General features: G+C 39.7%; 1 protein-coding gene across 1 annotated transcript in view; it reads right to left on the reverse strand.

Annotated features, from left to right (window-relative positions):
• LOC126458045 (dynein axonemal assembly factor 5) overlaps positions 1 to 25,191 on the reverse strand; it is a 96,162-nt gene that overhangs the window by 61,043 nt on the left and 9,928 nt on the right. The window contains exons 4-7 of the mRNA XM_050094839.1: positions 18,354 to 18,586; positions 15,462 to 15,671; positions 7,700 to 7,850; positions 4,254 to 4,412 (exon numbers count right to left, since the gene is read on the reverse strand). Of these exons, the coding sequence (XP_049950796.1) occupies positions 4,254 to 4,412; positions 7,700 to 7,850; positions 15,462 to 15,671; positions 18,354 to 18,586 (753 nt within the window). The remainder of the gene's footprint in view (positions 1 to 4,253; positions 4,413 to 7,699; positions 7,851 to 15,461; positions 15,672 to 18,353; positions 18,587 to 25,191) is intronic.

The following is a 25,191-nucleotide window of genomic DNA, read 5'->3' on the forward strand; positions in this document are numbered from 1 at the left end:
TCATACGTGGGGAAAGTTATGTTTATCAGGTCAAGAATGTGTCATCAGACTTCAGGGATGCAATAACTGAAGATAGGTCTGTTTCAAAATTAACTCCTGCAACCCTATTAGATTGCCATTTACTGACACAAGCAGGTCATTCTATATTACATAGCAGAACTGAGAATTTGGTTGGTATTTTCTCTTGGTGTACTTAAAGAGCAGAAACAAATTATCTGGGAAGGTTTGTGCAAGGCAAGTTTTATTTTTTTTTAAACTTCAAACTGATAAGACATGTTCATTAAATAACCAAGAGGAGGTCAACTATATTTCAAAATGTCATTAAAATGTCTGAGTCACAACAAAAGACTGTCACAAAATGAACTTTTGGCAAAGAACTTTGTTGAAAAACCAACACACACACACACACACACACACACACACACACACGTCCGTGCAGCTCAACTCACACATTCATGACCACAGTCTCTAGCAGCTGAGGCCAGACTAAGTAGCAGCGCATGATGGGAGAAGCAATCGGGTGGGGTAGGGATGAAGTTGTGGTGGGGAAGGGGAGGGATAACAGCATAGGGGTGGAGGCCAGTAAAGTGCTGCTAGTGGGAGCATGCAAAGACAAGGTGGAGAGAGGGTAGGGCAGCTAGGTGCAGTTGGGAGGTTAGACGGAGGGTGGGGTGGAGAGGGGGTCGTAGCGGAAAAGGAGAGAAGTAAAAAGACTTCTTGGTATGAAATGGATGGCAGCTGTTGAAGTAGAGGTATTGCTGGTGGTTGGTAGGTTTGATATGGCTGCAGGTACTGATGTAGCCATCTTTGAGGTGGAGGTCAACATTGAGGAAGGTGGCTGGTTGGGATGAATAGGACCAGGTGAAGCGAATGAGGGAGAAGGTGTTAATGGTCTGCAGGATTGTGGATGGGTGTCGTCACCCTTGACCAGTGAGGGATTTGGGATTCTGAGTGTTTACGAAGGATTCCTCTAGATGGTGACTCAGCATCTTTGCTACATGGTGAGTAGCAACTATTGTTTTCATAATATTGTGGCATTCCATCCTGGATTTTCCATTGTTTCATTAAAATGACTACAACTTTAACATACTCTCTATATTCCTTATGCACATACATCCACATATTCTCGCTATCACTCAAATGGTAAAAGACTGACTATTGTACAACATTCTAAAAATTTTTTTAACACAGATTATAAAAAAAAAAAGAAGACAGAGATGTGTGGCTCCCTGAATACTTTCAAAATACATGGATGAGTCAGCCACAATTATGACATTAAAAACTTCTGCCTAGCATTTTAGAGAGCAAGTCAGACATTTCAAATATCCTTTAAATTTGTACCATATTTATCTCATTGTCAACAACAATAAAGAGCAGATGAGTCCATAAACTGAGGACTGTTTTCACAATATTTACAAAAGACATAATTTCCAGAAACACATTTGGTGAATTACTTCAACAGTACTTCAAAGAGCACTTCAAAAATGTAAAAGAACCAGTCAAATCCTTAGTTCTGCACCATAATATTGAACAACCTGCTTGTGATGGTAAGTGGCAATATAACAGGGGTGTGGTACTTAATTTTGATGCAGACCTACCAGACGAGTGGATACGATTGGATGTGATTGTGCATACAACCACACCTCGTGATGCACACAGCATGTGAATGCCCACCATGTGATCCAGACTGGTTCAGAGTGTAGTGCAGGTTGGTCAGTGTGAGTGCAGCAGTGCAAAGGGGATGATGGTACTCACAGTGGAGCAGCGGGTGTTCAATGTGGAAAGTTATGTGACTACAGAGTCGAGGAAATGGTGTGGTCTGTTGTGGTGTCAAAGAAAGAGTGTCGTGCAACATTTAGACCATAAATGGTGTAAGACAAGGTCTGTTTTGAACAAGTCAAAAAAACCAGTCTGAAATTTGCTCGCACACCAGAAAATGTGGCTGCATTTCACCAGAAAATGCTCCAGAGATCTACCAAATCAACCTAATGCCTATCACAAGAGACTGGCATATCACATCGATCGTGAGGACAAATACTCCACCTAGAACTGCATATCCATCCCTACAGAGTGCCTGTTGTCCTTGCATTAAAACCAGTAGATGCTCCTCAGTGCCTCCAATTTCGTGAGTGGTTGTTCACCGAGATAACAATGAATGGCTTGGACATGGATCTGTTATTTATATCTGATTAAGCCTGGTTTCACCTGAGTGGTTACATCAACTCACAAAATCACAGGTTCTGGGCAACAGAGAATCTGCATAGCTTCCACGAAACACTGTTGCATGATCAGAATATTGGAGATTGGTGTGCAGTGTCTGTATGCCACATTATTGGATGTGTTGAATTTGGCATGTTACTTCCAACAGGATGGAGCAACTGCCCAAACAGTTGGCTGTACCTTGAAGCACATTCACACAATCTTCATGATTAACAGAGTAGTTAGCAGAGGTCAATCTGGTTATGGCCCTAGCTGGACACCCAGGTCACCTTATCTATCAGTGTGTGACTACTTTGTGTGGGGAGATTTCAAGTCTAAGGTGTACTGCAACAACACTCAGTGTTCAAGAACTACAGCAGAACATTTTTGATGAGACTGTAACAGTTTCAACACTTCAGCTTTGATCCACCTTCAGCAACTTTCTGACCATGGCCCAAAAGTGCCAGGAGAGGAATGGTGGTCACTTGCCAGGAGATGAACGGTGGTCACTTTCAACTTCTGCTATAGTCAGGATAGAATTGTATTTTCTTTCCTGTGCTGTGTTCCTTTATAACCTGGAACTCTGTTCTCTGGGCCACTTTTAGTTGCCCCACACTGTACTTTCAAACATAGCTTCACTTGTTTCTTTAATCAATTAATCTATGTTATAAAACTACTTTGCCTGATTTCTTAAATTGTGACTAATGTGGTATATATCTTCTTTGGAGGCATTAAAAGCTGTAGCCATTTAAGTCAACAAACTATGCTTCACATGTCGGTTCCCATAGTGTAGTAACTGTACATTCCATAATGCTGGCATTTCTTGTACAAGCTAATTAAATTCACAACTTCATCCTGAGTCCACTTCCTGTCAGCTATCTCCATCACTTTTTTTGCCTACACATCGCTGACAATCACTTCACAGTGCGGATCCATCATGACAGCAGTTTCAACTATCTTGACAATGCCGCTACATGTTTATAGGGCAGTTAGTTGAAGTGTCTATGAAGCGCAATGGCTAATACGCCAGTCTCTTGCTCATATTAATGAAGGATCGAGTCTCCTTGGTGACAATTTTTTTGTTTATTGGTTCTACATAATTTGTCCATGTTGTTTTCATAAATTCTTTGCTGTGTTGCAAATCTACAACTTTCAAATGTAGGAGGTAAAATGGGTAATTTATTCACTCAGAAACATGCCATGGGCACAAATTATGGCTCAAAATATGCAGTTTCACGAGTGTTTTCATTTATCGTGAGCGCAAGAATGGCAAAATATGAGTATATTGTCAACAAGCGGTAGCATAAAAATTATGAAATACAGCACAAATCCTGGGTGCAACTGGTTGTCGAGCACTCATCTAGTATTACTCTCAGCCTTCCCAACAATGCTGGTACAGTTTTTCTTGTCTGGGAGCTATGCCAAACAGCTCTCAACACATGGAGGTGCCGCCTACACAAGAAGTCTAAACTCACAGAGTGCAACTACCCGAGATCTAGACCCACTCTCTAACACTGCTGGTGAGCTGAAACTCGGCACTGTTTACACAACACGTTTTGCTCACAAAAGATGTCAGAATGAAAAACACCCTTGTGTATACCTAGCTTAATGAAGTACTTTCTGGTCCATGCACAACTTGGAGGTGTTTTCATGAGACATATAAGCATAAGTGATGAGTATGTCTCAGTTTTACTGTCAAAGATGCATGGTACAAAGTGCATGGAATATGTGAAAATGTTATACATTCAACAAGCTGTACCCTCTACCACATTGAATCACATGTTAATGCTATATCTGAAAAAAAATGTAATTATTGGTAACTTATGTAATCAGTATTACAGTCTTATGAAACAGTAATGATGTTTTAAAAATAATTTAGTTTTGTGACCAAAACACAATTGAACCTCTTTGTTTTTACCCACCCCTCAGAAGATAATTACCCCCAGGTCGAGAATCACTTATGCACATGTTTATTGCATACAGTATGCTGAAACAGTATCAAAAATACGCTGTTTTAATGGTGGTGATAAAATTTCAGATTCAAAATTCTTTACCTGAGTGTCTCAATATGGCTTCAAAGATGAATCGCTCTGAACTGCATACAGACCATGATTCTGCTGTTCTCTGCAGATCTTCTAACACTGACAATGCATATTTCTCAAATAGCCCCTCTAAATCACATTTCTCATTATTGCCCAGCAGCTTCAGCACACCTAGATGAGAAACAATGACCATTTTTAACCAGAACATCTCTAAATTTTGGTCACTGTATGACTTTGAGAAAGAATACACACAGGAGAAAACTTTGATTTGATAAATTCTGAAAGTAAAATACACATTTCAAGAAATAAGCACACAGGATATTGATGGGGACAATGTATTTTATCAATAAAAAAGTGATATTGGTACACAGAGAAGTCAAGATTTTACCAGAAGAAAACAGAAACATGAAAGCTGTATGAAAACAATAAGTGAAATACAGGGTGTCCAAAAAGTCTTTCCCTGATTACATAAATTGATAACTCAGGCTAGAATAAGATACAAATATGAAACTGGTGTCTAATTGTTAACAAACTATCAAAGTTTCTTCCACACATCAGTAAACTTCCACTTCCATTGTTGCCCAATGACAGTACACGTCGATATGACTTTGTGGTCGAAATGCTATCACGTATTGAGGACAATGATGGTTACCTCAGACGAATTGCCTTTTCCGACGAAGCGACCTTTTTTGTCAGTGGAGTAGTGAATTTCCATAATGTGCGCATTTGGGGTTCACAACCCTCTGGCGAGCTCATGGAGTGCACCAGAGGCAGTCCAAAGGTGAATGTTTGGTGCCTGCTATTGCGTGATTGAATTATCGGGCCATTCTTCTTCGCTGAGGCTACCATCACATCTGCAGTGTGTCTGGACATGTTTCAACTGTATGCTGTTCCTCAGCTGCTTCAGTATCACCCCGACGTCTTGTTTCAGCAAGACGGTGCACCGTCTCACAGGGGTTTGGACGTCCGTGCCTATCTCGATATGACCTTTCCTGGGCAATGGATTGGTCGTGATGGGCCAACGGTTTGGCCTCCACGCTCTCCTGACACAACCCCATTAGACGTCTTTTTACGGGGTTATGTCAAGGACGAGGTCTACCGAACACGTGTACCAGATCTTGAAACCCTGCGGCAACGGATAACCACAGTCAATGAATCGGTCCCTCCAGTGATGGTGGCTAATGTGTGGACAGAAATTGAATATCGCCTAGATGTGCTACGTGCTACCAAGGGTGCTCATGTGGAAGTTTACTAATGTGTGAAAAAAACTTTGATAGTTTGTAAACAATTAGACACCAGTTTCATATTTGTATCTTACTTCTAGCCTGAGTTGTCAATTTATGTAATCAGGGAAAGACTTTTCGGACATCCTGTACTTAGTGTTAAATAAACAAAGGTATCAGAAACAATTAACTATCCATGTTACAGGTATTGTGACAAGCTGTTAATAAAACATAAAGTTCAGTGTGACTAGATTCTCAATTCTCCGTTTTGTGAATAGTGTAGATGTATGGAGAATAGAGGGGGAGAGAGGTGGGGGAGCGGAATTTTTTTTAAAGTATGAACTGATAAAATACTAGAAAGAAAAATGAGTACCAAAATAAACAGATGTACTTCCCAAGGAATTAAGAAATCTATTTTTGATTATTATACAATTTTCCTCCTTCTTTATCTCACATTTTCACCCCTCTCTCATTCTAGTTTTTCGGCAGTTTCTTCTATTTTTAGTGACATATCATGTGAACAACAGCCATCTACTATGAAGACAGAATTCTACCTAGCATGTTGTTTAAATCTAACAGTTGATGCTGACAATACTAAGTTGAGCAGCAAGCTCTGCAACTTGCAGAAAAAACTTGGCCTTGTCCACTGTTTGAGTGTGGTCATTCATACAGACGACAGGTTGCTCATGATCATAATTCAGTGCTAAGATACAGGAAGTAAAAGAAGATATGTGCTAGCTCCTCCATATAATGTTCCAATTTCTTTTTCTTCGCAGACTAAGCATTATTTTTCCTATTTCCCAGTCATTACTTCCAATTTTCTTCTTCTTCTTCTTCTTCTTCTTCTTCTTCTTCCTCCTCCTCCCCTTGTTTCTCTATTTTGCCAAACAGTAACTCTGCTAACAACTACATCTAATGACTTATTATGAAGAAGATAGTTACTACTCACCACGTAACGCAGATGCTGAGTCACAGATACACACAACAAGCCCATCTGCGACTCAGCATCTCCGCTATTGGTGAGTAGCAATTATCCCTTTAATAATATTGTTACATCTACTGGCTTCATATCTATGTCTGCCTCATGGAAGCATTTTTCTTCCTATCCCTCCAAATGCTCAATTGTTCCTATTGTACTTAGAAGAATAGTTGCCTATCCCGTATAAATTCTGTGCGTGGAAAAATTCACATTGTCTCTAATAGTCTCCCATTTCTCCAAAGAAACATTCATCTCCAAAACTGTAAGAAAGCCACACTGTTCAGATTAAAAGCAGCTGATAACTACAATTGAAGTTACACAAAATGATCACAATACAATGAAAAATATGAGATATACTTTATGATAAACACTCAGATATCATACATATACTCTAATTTGCAAAGCCAATGGCCATGGAACAGAAAGTGGCACAAATCTCTCTCCAGCGCTCTCAGAACAACAATTCGAATATAGTATACAACATAACTGTTCACAATGGGCTGAGGCAACATATGGCTTACACAAATAAGAAGAAGAAAATGGAGTAGGGGAAGGTTGAACGGATAAGACGAAAAAGCTACTGGGTAAAGAAAAGAAATAAGTAAATAACAAAATTTTAAAAAAACTGCAAATATTCTTTAAAATGCAACATTAATGAGGGAGCCAAAAGTATGTAGATGAAAGGAAACACAACATTTGGACTTTCATGGGTACAATCCCTTTTGTAAGGAATGAGAGGAGAGGTACACTACATGCAGTAGACTTAAAAAGTGTATAGCTGTCACTTTATATTCAGCTCATGGGGTGTTGTCTCAGCATGTTAGGCCTGGGTTTTCATGTAAACAGTGTATGTCTAAGAAAGCAAGTGAGAATAGAATGGTAGGAGTGAGGTGGAGGTGGAGATGGTTTCTCCAGTCCCATAGACCACTGCTTTCTTTGAACCACTATATCCAATGACAATCTTGTGTTTTTCTTATCAAAGATAGCACCAACACTAGATTTCACTCTAATAAAGACTCATTCATCATTAGCCATAAAAATTCCATTTAACGAATATAAAAATATTCCCTGTTGAGTCACAGTTAGTTCAATTCTTCACATTCTGCCTTATCTCTATTATCCTATAAACATTTTTACCTTGATACTTGTTACAAACTGTATTTTGTTTGGAATACCACAACTCATTATTAATTTGTTTACAATATTGTTTCAATGTGACTTAACAACCTTACATATAAAAATGTTAAAAACATTACCTACAGCATCATCTGCAATTTTCTGCTCATTTGTCAGTCCAAGAGCTGAAATAATAACAAAGAAGAGATGTTGGTGTGCAGTGGAACTGCTCTCTGCATCTATACTGATAAGGGCTGTACAACAACGTAGCAGCTGTTCCTGGTATGGAGCCTGAAACATCACAAGCCTTTCAGGAAAGTACTTACATAATTTAATAATTGAAGACCAAACAAATAAGTTGGATTATGAAGGACAGCCTAACAATTAGTAAACTAACACTCACTTGTACATCTATAACATAAAAGTATTTTAACTTGGGGAGAACACTGAAAGAATACCAATCGGTTTATCAACATGGATGATTCCAAATGCATTCGTGTGTATCATGAGAAGAATTAGACTCCTGTTTTACCTCGCTAAAGGTCACTAAAAACGTCTTTTCCAATCACATACAGTGTATGTTGTTTAGAATAGCTACATACTGCCTGCAAAATCAGGATTACTAACTAATGTACATTTTCTAAAGTAGTTCTCATTACCACAATGCCTATTAGTAGAAAAGATCATCTCAGATCTCCATTGTTTTAACCATAACTGTATGTCCTCAATAGCAAAGCAGAAAACAACAATTTTGCTTATAATTCTGGCAATAGTTATTTTATACAGATATTTAAATGTCAGAATATAAAAAGCATTATACAGACACAAAGCAAAGGATATGAACATTATAGCGATCATTTACTCATCTCTACATTTAAAACAAACTCTGAACAAAAAGCAAGCGATATAGAGCCAGGAACACACTGAGTTTGTGACAAGTTTCCAACTACGAAAAATCGAAAGTTTCTGGCTATTACTGGATGGCTAGTGTTTGCATGATATGTGGGTACAGATAGAAGGGAATAATGTATCTGGTCAGATACAACAAAACACTGATGTAGAGCTCGAACTTGTGTTTATATTTTGAGTTCTGAATTTGTCTAAGGCACTGTGCCTGTTTTGTAAACAGTGGGATAATGAAGGAGATGAGACAGTAATCGTGGAACTGACAATGTTATATGCGTCAGTGGAGCATTTATCGAAAATCATATGTGAGGATTATTAAAACATACTGACACAAACTAGGCAGCTAACTGGCATGACAACACAGTGTGGAAAGCAAGATTGGCACCAAGTCAATGTACAAAAACACTGTAATTGTAGCAGCGTCATATCCGGTAGATTTGCTTGGGGGCCTACAAAACTAATGACTTATGGTTCATGAGCAGGTGGAATTTTATTCTGAGTAAGGAAACATGATTTTTTGATACTGTAAATATTGTCCAGTGCCTGCTTTGCTTTGTGGTTGAAGTTTACTTGTGCCACTGTTACTGTTTTAGAAGTATATGCCATCAATTGTTCTGTGCCACTGGAAGAATTATGCGACAGAACAATCCCAACCCCGAATTGAGAGGGATCTGTTGCCAGGATGAAATGTGTTCCTGGTTTGTGAGGCCATGCAGGAAGCAGAATTCAATCACTTTTTTAGCTTCCTGTACACTGCCGGTCTAGAGGCAAACAACTGAAATTTGATTCCCTTTACATGAAGGTGATTTAGAGAGTGTGATAACTGTGCAGCATTCAGTATAAATTTGCCATAGAAATTTATGTTGTCTAAGAATGACTGGAACTCCTTCAAATTTTTTGGCATACGGGGAACAATCAATCATCATTACGCAGTGTGTGGTTTGCATTCCCATTCACTAAGTCTATTAAACAGATGTTTCTAGTTGTTTAGTTATTGTTCCCTGGTAGACAAAGAGAGTGTAACGTCATCTAAATAATTCACAGCTTGCGGTAACCCTCTGTATAAGCTGCTATAAGAATTTTTTAAATATTGGGGGAGAACTTGCAACACGAAAATGTAAGCTATTGTACTGATATAACCTGAGAATCACAGCGGTTACCACACAACACTTTGATTGTGCACCTAATGGTAATAGCAGGTAAGTGCCAGATAAAACTATTTCACAAGTGGATCTTATGGAGTAGATCTTGTCAATTTTCTTCATACTTCCAAGATTTGTAGGTCAGTGTCCAGATATCAATTTCTTAGAGCATTATGATTCAGTTCCCAAAAGAACTAAAAAAAATTGCCTTTGAAGGTTGGAAGATTTCTGAGCATTGTTAAGTATAAAACAATTGTAGTTTATTAATGAATTTATTGGTAGTTCAGTACATAGCATAATCGAATTGTAATCATAGTTTCTTGGTAAAGGCATACTTTATTTTAATTTTTTAAATTCCAAAATTTATTAAAAAATGAAATCTTAACCAAAAAATAGAAACTCCAGCTAGGAATATTGATAATGTAGGAAAAGATAGATTGCTACTTACTGTAAACAAGATACGTTAAGATGCAGACAGGCACAATTAAGACACACAAAGCTTTCGGCCACAGCATTCATCAGCAAAAGAGAAACACACACCTTTCATATACACAAGCAACAAATATGTAACCATAAATAACATCTGCAAGTATATCCTCAACAAAATTAGAACTTTTTACAAAAATGCAAAACACGAAGAGAAAATTCAAGATTTTTATTTCTAGAGACTTAACACTATTGCTGATGTACACAATTTTTTTTTTTTTTTCATTTAACAAAAAGGCATTTTGCATGCTTGTATACATTTTAATTTGATTTCATAGGCGAGTAATTAAAAATAAAAGTATGTTAATTTCATTAAATAATAGTAATTCCATATTTATCATTTCCATTTGTTAATAAATAAGGAATTAAAGAAAAAGTACAAAAAAGAAGTATGCTCCAAGCAAGGTCTGAACCAGTGACTTTATGATTACAATCCAATTATGCTAGTGTTGAGCTACCGACAAATTTGTTAAAAAAATTACAATTTTAATACTTAACACTGCTTGGAAATCTTCTAGCTCTTAATGACAAATTTTTCTAGTTTTTTGGAGATTACATTATACTGCTTTAAGAAATTGCAAATCCTATAATTATGAAGAAGATCATAGATGGATAGTTTGTAAGGTCCCCCCTTATTAGAAGAAAACTAGCCTCCCAAGTAACTTTGGCAGGTAATCTTCCACACACTGAATCATATAAACATATGTATTGGACTAAACATTAACAGATGCTTCAATACTGCTACAAATTTGAATTCTGCCTTTAGGTTTTTTAATAACAAACACTATGTGAATGGTGTCACAACATCTCATGCCTCAAATTCCACTTTAGCTGCTCCCATCACAGCAAAAGGCACGGGCGTAGGTCAAAAAGTAAAATGAAGCATAAGGTTTTAATGATATTTGTGGTTTAATATTTCATACATAACCCAGATCAGATTTAGACATATAAGAGTATTCTTTACACACACACACACACACACACACACACACACACACACACACACACACAAACAAACGAAAATGCAACTCACACACACGACTGCAGTCTCAGGCAACTGAAACCACACTGCAAGAAGCAGCATCAGTGCATGATGGAAGTAGTGACTTGGTGGGGGTAAGGAGGAGGCTGGGGCAGGGAGTGGGAGGGATAGTATGGTGAGGGTGGCAGACAGTGAAGTGCTGCAGGTCAGACAGAGGGCAGGGGAAAGGTGGGGAGAGGAGGGGAGGGGGAGAAGCAGCAGAAAAGGAGAGGGATAAAAAGACTGGGTGCGGTGGCGGAATGACGGCTGTGTAGTGCTGGAATGGAAACAGGGAAGGGGATGGATGGGTGAGGACAGTGATAACTTCTGTATCCGCCACCCCCAACATACTATCCCTCCCCCTCCTCGCCCCAGCCTCCTCCTTACCCCCACCAAGCTGCCACTCCCATCATGCACTGGTGCTGCTGCTGCTGCTCGCAGTGTGGTTTCATTTGCCTGAGATTGCAGTCGTGTGTGTGGATTGCATTTGCATGAGTATGTGTGTGGATTGCATTTGCATGAGTATGTGTGTGTATGTGTGTGCGTCTATTGTTGATGAAGGCCTTAATGGCCAAAAGATGTAATTGTGAGAGTCTTTTTGTTGTGCCTATTTGCGACTCAGCATCTCCCCTATGTGGTGTTTTATGAGGGTCTTATGGGTGCCCAATGGCGAGATTCTCAGTGCCCTGACACTTATTAAAACAAATGAATGTGGAGAAGAACTAAAATTATCATACACGCATGCACTCAAAATGACCACACAGTCACTCTATCTCACATGCACTAAAATCAATGAGAGGGAAGATAGCTAATCAAGAAATTAAAACAGAGGGAAAACAAAACACAGAAAAGCTAAAAGAAAAGCACAGGGAAATGTAACTGGCTGACCACTTACAAAAAACATGAGTGAGCCAGCCACCCTGTTGACACATTAAAAACATCTCCCCGAAATCTTGTTAGAACATTGGACAATTCACAAAACTAAAACATGAACCACATTCATTTGATCATTACATAAAATAAACTGCAGATCCTCCAGCAAATCCATCGCAGTCTGCTGGTCGGCAAATAAAATGCAGTCCAATAAAATGTAGCGCACCGCAATCTGCATGCCACAAACACCAATCATTGGAGGGTCCTCTCACCAGAATAAAACTCCATGCATCAGAGGGCTGTGGCCTATGCAAAGATGAGTAAGAAGGACCTCATCCTGTCGACATGACTGGAAGGAAGTACTCCACGGCTGGGTTGTGGGCTTGATGACACGGAGCTTGTTGTTGGTCACTTCTTGCCACTCATCTTCCCATTGACAAAGGACTTTATACCTCAACAGCGAGGTGACAGCATGCAGGGGGATAAGCACACCGAAAGACCTGATGATCACAACATGCCTCCTTGGCTGCTCGATCCACCCTTTTGTTGTCTGCAATTCCCAAGTACCCTGGTACCCAGTAGAGAGACACTTCCTCCCCCCCCCAGTTGCTGTAGATGGAGGAGGGCATCCTGGATAGTCGTGATTACTTTATCTGCTGGATACAAACACTGCAAAAAGTAAAGGGCACTCAAAGAATCTGAACAGATGAGAAATTTAACACTGTGAGAATGTCTCATCTGCTCTAGTGCCCGCAAGATCACATATAATTCTGCGTCAAAGAACGTAAATTTGGAAGGCAGTCTGACCTTGAGGACACGAGCCAGGAAAACAACAGAGCAACCAACGGAGTCAACCTGCTTACACTCATCCATAGAAACATCTACATGGTTGTAGTGCTCAGATAAAACTGCAGTTTCACCACATTAAAAACGGAAGCCGAAGTGCTATCTCTCCTGTACTGCACCAAATCTAAAATCACTCTGCACCTCTTCAGTAACCAGGGTGGCAGACAGTTAAAACCCTGGATTGGGGGTGGGACTGGCGCCACACCAAGTGACTCCAGCACATGCTGCACACGGATCCCAAATGGCATCACGGCTCGTGTACGGTTGGAAAAAAGGTGCTTCAGATGTGGACAAACAACAGTATGGTGTGTGTGTGAAGTTGGAGCTGCAAGGAACTTACATGCCTGGCTCACCATAAGGAGCTGGCGCCACATGGTAAGTGGCGGTTCCCCCATCTTAGCACAGAGGCTGAGTAAGGGACTGGTCCGATAAGCACCCATGACCAGCTGAATCTCCTCATGGTGGACAGCGTCTATGATCCACAAATAAGAGGGACTCGCTGAGCCAAACACCATGCACCCATAGTCCAGCTGCCAACAAACGAACACCCAATAAAATTGGAGGATACACGCCCTGTCTGCCCCCCCCCCCCCCCCCCCAAGATTCCATCCTGGATTTCCCATTGTTTGATTATGGTCTACGTATACATTTACATATGATGTTGACTGTTACTTAGCCCTTTAAAGCAGCAGAATGGTTACTATAAACTGATAAGCCAAAACATTATGATCACTGCCCATTATGACATTCGATGTCGCCTTCCAGCATTGCGGGCACTAGACATGGTAACAAAAGTATGTAAGTGGAGCAGACACAGATGGAAGATCTCCCTAACGAAGATATAGGCAGCAAATGGAGAGATCCATTGAGATAAGTGACTGACAAGAGGACAGATTATTATTACACAAAGCCTGTGAACGAGTATCTCAAAAACGGCAAAGCTGGTCAAATACTCATGTGCTACTGTCATGAGCTTCTACAGAAAGAGGTATGAGAACAGTGAAACTACCACTAGGTGTTGGACATCCATGACTCTTCAGAGAGTTTGGGTCTTGGAGGCTTGTTTGCTCTGTAAAATAGGATAGATGGTGATCTGTGACATCTGTGCCAAAAGAGCACAGTGCTGGTGCATGCACAAGTGTTTCAGAGTACACCGTTCATCATACATTGATGAAAATGGAGATCCACAGCAAACCACCCCTACGTGTTCACATGTTGACCTAACAACACTGTCAATTACAAACAACTACAGTGTACACAGGACCATCGGGATTAATGGAAATGTGTTGGCTCTTCAGTCGAATCACATTTTTGCTACACTAGGTCAATGATTGTCTCCAAAAATGCCGTCATCGAGGTGAATGGTGGTTCGAAACCTGCAGCATGCCATGGACATAAGCTGTTTGGAGCAGTATTATTCTATGGGAGACATTCTCCTGCATTACATGAGACCTGTGGTAGTAGTTGAAGACACACTGATAGCTGGGAACCTTCTGAATCCCTTCATGCTTGATGTCTTCTCTGATGGCGATGTCATCTTTCAGCAGTATGACTGCCATGTGTCAGAGCCAGAACCGTGCTGTAGTAGTTTAAGGAGCATTGAAGTGAGCTCAAGCTGACATCTCAGTGACCAAATTTGCCTGATGTAAATCCTATGGAACCCATCTTTGTTGCTTTTGGGTGCCATCACCGCATACACACATCAATGACCCATTATTGATATGAATTGCATATCTCCACAAACCTACCAACAAGCTGTTGGATCCCTGATAAGCAGAATCAGTAATGTATTTCGTCGAAAGATTACAAATAAGCTATTAAGCAAGTGGTTGTAATGTTTTGGTTCATCAATGTATATTACCAAACTAAGGTTAGTTGCTCCCAAACATGTTGATATCATTACTTTGAGTAGGTTTCTCGTACCAGCTGAGGTGAAATTTGTGCAAGACAGACAGCTGTCAGATGGCCACATTTATATCAAGAAAAATACAGTGTTTTGCTGTGGGAAATTGTGTGAAACTGGTGCAGCCTTTCTTCATTTTCACAACACTCTGCGTACTATCATCATGATAAGTACCACCATTGATATAGAATTTCTATCTGTGTGACATCGTATTTTTGCTTGATCCAATGAGGAGGAGGCAGAATTTGTGACTATAAAAAGTAGTCAAATGAAAATGAGACAGATGACAAAAAAGTAAGAGAAATGTTTGTTATTTCAAAAGTACTTGTCGTAAATGTTAAAAAAATTATCCCACTGTAAGACGAGATGGTCATTGTCTTCAATGAAAAATGTTTGTGGTTGCTTGAAGAACCACGATTGTATCCAAGCATGCACATCTCTGTCTGAAGCCAATTGATGGCAAAGAATTTCTTTCTTCTGGACTCGAAAAATATGGAAATCAAATGGAGAGAGATTTGGACTGTATGAATGATGTGTAAGGGCTTCCTGGTGAAACTTCTGCAGTGTAGTCAAAATAACCTTGGCAACATCTGAAAGAAAGGTGCTCTCGTGGGTTCATGGTTTCACGGGCAACCGCAATCATCGTATTTTTTGCTTACACCAAACAAAATATCCATAACAAAAATCTTGTAAAAAGTTAGGTATTCTATTTTGAGTAATAGTACCTGTCTCGACCAGCAGATATTTTTGTGTGCAAGAAATTCGGCAATTACAGGTATGTGTTCTCTAAAATTAGAGGGCTGAGCTCCACGAACTGTTGCTGCCAGAATACGAAGTGCACCATCATTTGGAGAATCCTCTAGTGGTGGTAACAGCAGTTTTATCCATAGTTCAGCAGGTACAAAATGTCCTAGTAGTTCACATCCACGTTCCACCTGCAATACGGATAGCAACTGACATTATTTATAGAACTTGAGAAAATTCCATGCCCTAACTTACTCTTTAACAGCAAAAGTGGAGGCACACCAAGGAATATCAAGCTTCTGATGAGGCTCAAGAATAGAAACATTTTTAGAAGTATCACTATTTCTGTCTTTCTGTATACACCTTTCCGCTATAATTAACCAATATTTTGAGACAAGGATGCCAATATTGAGAAGAAATCAGAAACTATTTCAGATGGCTCACATTAATGTTTTCATTATGACAGTACACTGAGGTGACAGAAATCATGGGATTCCTCCTAACATCATGTCAAACCTCCTATTGCCTGATGTAGTGCAGCAGCTTTACATGGCGTGGACTCAACAAGTCACTGGACATCCATTGCAGAAATACTGATCAGTGCTGCCTCTATAGCCATCCATAATTGCAAAAGTGTTGTCGATGCAGGATTCTGTGCATGAACTGACCTCTTGTTTATGATCCATAAATGTTCAATGGGATTCATTTTGGGCGATATGGGTGGCCAATCATTCACTCAAATTGTCCAGAATGTTCTTCAAACCAGTCATGTACAACTGTGGCCCAGTGACACAGTGCACCATCCATAAAAATTCCACCACTGTTTGGGAACGTGAAGTCCATGAATGACTGCAAATGGTCTCTAAGTATCCAAACATAATCATTTCCAGTCAGTTTCAGTTGGACTTGAGCACCCAGTCCATTCCATGTAAACACAACTCACACTATTATGGAGCCATCACCTGCTTGCACAATACCTTGTTGGCAGTTTGGGTCCATGGCTTTGCAAGGTCTGCGTCACACTCGAACTCAACCATCAGCTCGGACCATCTGACCAGGCCATAGTTTTCCAGTCACTAGGGTCCAACTGATATGGGCACAAGCCAAGAAGAGGCACTATGGGTGATGTCGTGCTGTTAGGAAATGCAATTCTGTCAGTTGTCTGCTATCACAGCCCATTAATGCCAAATTATGCCGCACTGTCCTAACCAATATGTTTGTCATGTGTCCCACACTGATTTCACACAGTATTACTTATCTGTTAGCACTGACAATGCCATGTAAATGCTACTGCTCTCAGCTGTTAAGCAAATGCTGTTGGCCACTACATTGTTCGGGATGAGAGATAATGCCTGAAATTTGGAATTCTCACCATGTTCTTCTGACACTATGGATGTTGGAATACTGAATTCCCCAATGATTTCCAAAACTGAATGTCCCAAGCATATAGCTCCAACTACTGTTCCACATTCAAAGTCTGTTAATTCCCATTGTGCGGCCATAATCACATCAGGAACCTTTTCACATGAATCACGTGAATACAAATAACAGCCCCACCAATGAACTGCCCTTTTTTTTTTACCTCGGTATGTGATAATACTGCCATCAGTATATGTGCATATCACTATCCCATGACTTTTGTCCACTCAGTGCATAAACTTCTATAGATAATGGATATGGGAAACTTTACCAGCTTGAGAAGAGGAGCTCCGGTGTGGAAGCAACTGAATGAAACATTATAAACAAAAATTATTAAATTTCAGTTTTACTGTTGGCCTGCTGATGAACATAATAAACCAATTTATTAGAAAGTACAGAGAACCTAGGTTGCATAGGTGCTAACATTCCACTGACACAGTTATCACAAATCTACTTCACTTTGTAATTTTTGAAGTTGGTTGTTTCTGCATCATAGTTCTTTGTCTCAAATTAATGTAATTGCCTTTGACCACCATCCCTCAAAGTTTTTATCAGTACCATGGAAACACTGTGGGTGATTCAAACATTTGTGAGGACATATTAATATGCTGGGTGTCCCAGAAGTATGTCTCTAATTACAAACATTCATGAGGCATAAAATACGATCATAGACAAGTACTTCTTATCTTGAATTTGCTAGTGACATATTCAGGTTTTTGTGTGCATACATATTTCCTGTTACATTGATTGTTACAGGGTCGAGTAACATAACAGCAGCAGAATCGGTACACCATTTGCAAGCAACATGCACTCACACCAGAGGAAAGCCCAATGTGTCCTCTAGTATCACGAGAGACAACCACCAAAAAAAGTCAAGAGAAAGATCCAGATGGCACACCACAAAAAGCCACCAGATGTTAAAATCACCAAGGTGTGGTACGCAAAGTTTAAGGAAACAAGGGTGTGTCCTAGGACTGGCAGACCTGGACCTAGTGCGCAGATAATTCAGACAGTGAGACACACCTTTTTGAGCAGTCGCAAGAAGTCAGACTACAGAGCCTCTTGTGAATTTCAGATTCCAAAGACATCAGTGCATTGCATCCTACATAAACAACTTCTTTCCTAGGCATACAAAGTCCAGATAGTGCAATCCCTCCAACCAATGGATTACTGAATTTGTTATGACTTTCCTGATGCCATGCTGGCTGAGACTGAGGAAGATGATGACTATCTGAAATATGTCCTCTTCTCAGATGAGAGGCAGTAAAAGGAGCATACGCCAAAATTTATTTTAATTGTGTATATGTACACAAAAACTTGAATATGTCTCCTGCATTTCAAGGTAAAAGACATGTGTCTTCTATTTTATACATGTTTGTTTTTGGGGAAAAACTTTTGGGGCACACTGTTAGATCCATAATTAAGATAGTGACAAATCTGCAAGTCTTACTAACATTCTCAACAACCACACTTTCATCATCACGAGCTGTGCGCACAAGTGTGGGAAGTAGGCGTGCCAAGTGCTGCATGATATGCTGCTCTGCATGTTGCAACAGTACCACAACCAGCTGTGCTGCTCGTATCCGCACATCTGCGCGCCAGTCACAAATGTCTCCACAGACAGCAGCCACTATTTTCATCAGCTGCCTTTGAACCAGCTCACGACATCCCAGATTAGGGCGTCTAACTGTTAAAGTAAGAAATGACAAGCATGAGTTCTATAATAAATACAGCACTTTCTGTAATGCTTACATTTATAATACTGGCAACAAACAATTGTAATAGGAGGATGCAGTATAAACCTACAACACATTGCAAATACTGTTCCTATACAACACAATAAGCACAACTATGGCAATTGTTCTACAATGGGAGTATTTACAATGTACTGCCATTTCAAACACATGGCTTTATTTAAACTTCTATAATAGGAATACACGAAAGCCCAGTAAAAGCAGTAGGCCACATAAGATGGTGTATCACAGACTACTGCCCCACCTTTGATGTCTAACAAGTTATACCTCTAGTGAACAATACAGACAAATTTACTACTAACAGCATGAATAATCCACTATTTACTTCACAGAAAATAATTATGAGCCTAAAATTGTAAATTTTTCCAGTTGCCATATTTCTCTCACATTGGATATGTCTACATAAAAATTTCAGAGCTAAATGCTAAGTAACAAGTAATCAACAATACGGTAATATGTGCTTCCTTAAAAAGTTTCATCCTTCCCATTTCTGTGTAATTTATTAATAAGGAAGAAGTCACACAGTGTGGTTTTGAATACTGCAACTGTTTTTTCTGTTTCCTGACATATAATTGAAGACAAAGATAGAATCATTCTGTCATTCATCAGAAACTCAGAATTCTTGCACACTAGTTTTGGCACTTTTTTCCCCTTTTAGAGAACATATTTTTACTTTTTATTTATTTCTTAATTCTGGTCCCATGAATCTTATGTTGTAAAGTGTATGAAAGGTATAGAACAAGTTGTACGCATTAAAAATACAAAAAAATGTGAGAGAGAAATAAGGTAAGGTACAATATTAAGGTGTAATAATAAAACTATATAACAGAGTTCAACAAACATTATGTAACTTGTGTCAGACTTATACACTATAATTTGGTAAAACTGTAGCATTCAGAGTAGTAACAAAGCTAACAATAAGTACAATTAAGGTTCTAATAGTGTTAATATAGACTACTAAATTTTCTCTGAAAGTTAAGAAAGAGAAAAAATTACAGACTTTTCTAATGTAACTAGTTTTGTTGTAATATGAAACATAATATTGAACATTACACAAACTAAAATCTACACTAGTTGAGAGTACAAAGAGAAATAATAGCTGGCGTGAGGGGGGAGGGTTAGGGGGTAGTTAGTGCCTATCTGTGAAGACCTTTGTGAGACCTTTAGCGTACTTGTAACACTATCGACCTTTTTAGAGTCAAGAGACTTTGCGCTAATGAAGCAAAGAATGAGATTTGTACAGTATGCAGTGTATAAGAGGGTCTACAGAAGACAATATTCTTTGACGGTGTGAAGTTCAATGTTTGTATGTAATTAACAAATGTTTATAATGTTATGTAAGTAACAATAAGTATATTTTATTTAACTATGTATAATTGTTTGTAAAGTGAAGTCAACACCAGCTCATGGCTAAAGTTAAATATAGATGAAAACCAGCAGGGATTTACCAACATTCTGGAAGGTCGGAAAAGGTAGAGATTTTTTGCTGCTAACGGAAGCAGGTAGGAGAGGGGAGAAGTGGAGTGAGTCAGACAGGTGCAAGACACTGTTGAGGCAGACGATGAAAGCTGATGCGCGCTGTACTCCGCAGTATTGTTTAAACAAAGTCAAAGTTTAACTGCTTAACAGATGTGAGTGAAGGGGAAGTGCTAAGGTACAAGTTTGCAATGCATTAGAGGAGATGCAAACTTACGTCTGCAATGAGTGTTGGTTCCTGGATGTGAAATGGCCTAAGGCATCCATTACTTAGTCTGCCGCAGATCCCCAGGAAAGCCAAACTCAAATTTGCGATGGTATAAGTCGTATAATTCTATGCCACGAAGACAAGTAATAATCTCCGTCACTGCAAAACGGTACTTGCCTTCAAAACACCTAAATCCCCAGCAACTGTGCTCACAACAACACTAATGAAATTAATCATCCACAGATCTACTCATCTAACCTAAAGTGTTCCAAGTACAGTTCCTTTCCTATACTAAAGAGAATGAAACTGAGAATCCAATTACTGCACAACTGAGTGTTTTCCTGCAAAGCAAATTTAAATTATCACTCAAGTGCAACAATTAAAGCAAATGTGGAGAATATTAGATTGCCTTGAAAGTAAGTAAAGTAAATAATTCTACCTAGTGTGTGAACTTGGTTAATGGGACCTTCTGTCCAAGAAATTACGTAAAGCAACTATTTCAATAAAACTGAGAAAAACCAAGTACAAAACCTTTAGCAATCAATTTGATACTTACAAAAGTATCCTAAAATATTTCTTGTGTATAACACGTTTTCAGAGTCAGTGTTGCTGGTCTTACCTTCAGAAACGGAAGTAGGTATTATTGTCGTCTGAGCATTGTTTTCATGGACCAAAACTTTCTAAGTGTGTGCGTGTGACCTACTCTGAAAGCAGTCATTATTCAGCTATCTACGTGCATTAGCCTGTTCCTTCAGTAATAGAAATTATTAAAAGAGAAAAAGTTTTAATAAGACCCAAAATATGGTAAAGACCAAATTTGGTGAATTTGTTGAATAACGTCAACTGATTCATCATTTTAGCTGGCAACCACGTTTTTCAGTATTATTATCACTCGCAAGCAGTAGTTTGATGGAATAGAAAAGCTGCAACCAAGACTATATGATAACTTCACATTTGGCCGAGCTTTATCCATTATGCGGCATCTGAGGTCACTAGTGGTTGTTAAGGAGGTAGTTGTGTTTAAGTGCTTCAATTACCGAAGCTAGAATAACATCTGAAGTGCTAAACGTAATGGGAAGAGTAGAAACCGTGAGTGTTGTAAGTGGCCAGGATTATAACACTGATTATGTCTACATGCTATCGTTATGTATGTCTTAAGGTGACAGAACTGTATTGACACCACCATGCTACTGTTATCTATTAGGCAAGATAATTCTCATCACTGTTGATGCAATGTCTGTGGATGACAGAAAGGTGGTCACAAACACAAAAAAAAAAACAAGCACTGTCCGAACAGACCTTGAAGGCCCAATGGTACCGACTGGCCACTGTGTCATCCTCAGCTCTTAGGCATTACCGGATGCAGATACGGAGGGACATGCTGTCAGCACACCACTCTCCCAGCCTTTATCAGTTTTTCTGAGCGGTGTTGCTACTTCTCAATCAAGTAGCTCCTCAACTGGCAGAAGGCCATGCAGAAATTTCAAAAGAGCTGGTATATGACATGATTGCTTTCATAGATGACCCTGCAGCTGATGGAGTAGGATAAGCCTTTGACAGGAGTCAAGTAGGATATGCTGGGCAGGGTTGGTGAATGAGGCATGTCTTTCACCTGTGTCTTCTACAGCAAGGTAGCAAGGGGTTGGGAGTGAGAATGGTCTCTTTGTAGTGACAAGAATTCCCTTGCCCAGTTATACTGATGGTCTCACAAAGGCTTTCACATAAAGGCACTATCCCCTCCCCCCAGCCACAAATATCTCTGTATTGGAGCAACTGAACCGTATCTTTCACCAGCGCATTGACTGCCATCACACCCAGATATGAAGAACGTCTTACATACTATCCTTCCCAGCCCTCCTAAAGTGGTTCCATCACTCATCCAAATTACACAACATTCTGGTCCATCACTATTCTATACCCACTTATTCCTCTGGAAAACCCAGGTACACGAACTGCCTGAGTCACTCACCAGTACATCCTACTCCAGTCCTATCACAGGTTTATCCTATCCCCTCAGAGGCAGGGATGCGTGTGAAAGCAGTCGTGTCATATACCAGCCCTGCAGCAGTATCTGCACAGAATTTTATGTGGGCATAGCCACCAACCAGCTGACCAACTAGAATAGTCACCACTGAACTATGCCAAAAACAGAGTTGACTACCAAGCAGCCCAAAATGTTAGTGAGAACAACATGTTAGAATTCAGTGGCTGCTTCACAACCCATGCCATCTGGATCCTTCCCTCTGCACCTGCTTTTCTGAACTACTTAGATGGGAGCTATACTTGCAACACACACTTTGCTCCTGTAATACAGTCTCTGCTAACCAATGTCACACACCCGCTACCCAACAGTTTCCTCCTCCACTGTCCTTTCACCCTTCCCAGTCCACGCCTCCCTTTACCTTCATCACGCACCACACCTCACCAGCTCTGGTGCCGTATGTCACATGCCTAGTCCATGTACGTGCTATCCTGTGTGTGTGTGTGTGTGTGTGTGTGTGTGTGTGTCAGTTGATGACTAATACTTCTGCTATTTGGTGAGTGGTCTCCTTTATTCACAAATTAAGAACAGCCAGAAACACTCATTTAGATGGATAATTGGAGGGGGACAAAAAATTGGCAGGACACTCCAAAATTCGACCACACTGTAACAGATTGAGACACATCAACCTACTGTGAGGCTTATGGATAAATAGTATTAAATATGTTACAGTGACTTATATACATCAGCATCATACAGTTATAGAATGAAGTGCAAAGGTCTGTAGTTTTATTTGTAAGCTTTTATTGGATGCACAAAAGAGAAAAGCTTATTGACTTTATAATTAGCTATTGTTGTTATTGTGGTCTTCAGTCCTGAGACTGGTTTGATGCAGCTTTCCATGCTACTTTATCCTGTGCAAGCTTCTTCATCTCCCAGTACCTACTGCAACCTACATCCTTCTGAATCTGCTTAGTGTATTCATCTCTTGGTCTCCCCCTACGATTTTTACCCTCCACACTGCCCTCCAATACTAAATTGGTGATCCCTTGATGCCTCAGAACATGTCCTACCAACCGATCCCTTCTACTGGTCAAGTTGTGCCACAAGCTTCTCTTCCCCCCCAATCCTATTCAATACCTCCTCATTAGTTATGTGATCTACCCATCTAATCTTCAGCATTCTTCTGTAGCACCACATTTCGAAAGCTTCTATTCTCCTCCTGTCCGAACTATTTATCGTCCATGTTTCACTTCCATACATGGCTACACTCCATACAAATACTTTCAGAAATGACTTCCTGACACTTAAATCTATAATCGATGTTAACAAATTTTTCTTCTTCAGAAACGATTTCCTTGCCATTGCCAGTCTACATTTTATATCCTCTCTACTTCGACCATCATCAGTTATTTTACTCCCTAAATAGCAAAACTCCTTTACTACTTTAAGTGTCTCATTTCCTAATCTAATTCCCTCAGCATCACCCAATTTAACTTGACCACATTCCATTATCCTCGTTTTGCTTTTGTTGATGTTCATCTTATATCCTCCTTTCAAGACACTGTCCATTCCGTTCAACTGCTCTTCCAAGTCCTTTGCTGTCTCTGACAGAATTACAATGCCATCGGCGAACCTCAAAGTTTTTACTTCTTCTCCATGAATTTTAATACCTACTCCGAATTTTTCTTTTGTTTCCTTTACTGCTTGCTCAATATACAGATTGAACAACATCGGGGAGAGGCTACAACCCTGCCTTACTCCCTTCCCAACCACTGCTTCCCTTTCATGTCCCTCAACTCTTATAACTGCCATCTGGTTTTTGTACATATTGAAAATAGCCTTTCGCTCCCTGTATTTTACCTCTGCCACCTTCAGAATTTGAAAGAGAGTATTCTAGTTAACATTGTCAAAAGCTTTCTCTAAGTCTACAAATGCTAGAAACGTAGGTTTGCCTTTTCTTAATCTTTCTTCTAAGATAAGTCATAAGGTTAGTATTGCCTCACGTGTTCCAACATTTCTACGGAATCCAAACTGATCTTCCCCGAGGTCCGCTTCTACCAGTTTTTCCATTCGTCTGTAAAGAATTCGCGTTAGTATTTTGCAGCTGTGAGTTATTAAACTGATAGTTCGGTAATTTTCACATCTGTGAACACCTGCTTTCTTTGGGATTGGAATTATTATATTCTTCTTGAAGTCTGAGGGTATTTCGCCTGTCTCATACATCTTGCTCACCAGATGGTAGAGTTTTGCCATGAGTGGCTCTCCCAAGACCATCAGTAGTTCTAATGGAATGTTGTCTACTCCTGGGGCCTTGTTTCGACTCAAGATCTTTCAGTGCTCTGTCAAACTCTTCACGCAGTATCTTATCTCCCATTTCGTCTTCATCTACATCCTCTTCCATTTCCATAATATTGTCCTCAAGTACATTGCCCTTGTATAAACCCTCTATATACTCCTTCCACCTTTCTGCCTTCCCTTCTTTGCTTAGAACTGGGTTTCCATCTGAGCTCTTGATATTCATACAAGTGGTTCTCTTCTCTCCAAAGGTCTCTTTAATTTTCCTGTAGGCAGTATCTATCTTACCCTTAGCGAGACAAGCCTCTACATCCTTACATTTGTCCTCTAGCCATCCCTGCTTAGCCATTTTGCACTTCCTGTCGATCTCATTTTTGAGACGTCTGTATTCCTTTTTGCCTGCTTCATTTACTGCATTTTTATATTTTCTTCTTTCATCAATTAAATTCAATATTTCTTCTGTTAGCCAAGGATTTCTACCAGCCCTCGTCTTTTTACCTACTTGATCGTCTGCTGCCTTCACTACTTCATCCCTCAGAGCTACCCATTCTTCTTCTACTGTATTTCTTTCCCCC

Source organism: Schistocerca serialis, chromosome 2, assembly GCF_023864345.2.
Source record: "Schistocerca serialis cubense isolate TAMUIC-IGC-003099 chromosome 2, iqSchSeri2.2, whole genome shotgun sequence".
Lineage (NCBI taxonomy): Eukaryota > Metazoa > Arthropoda > Insecta > Orthoptera > Acrididae > Schistocerca > Schistocerca serialis.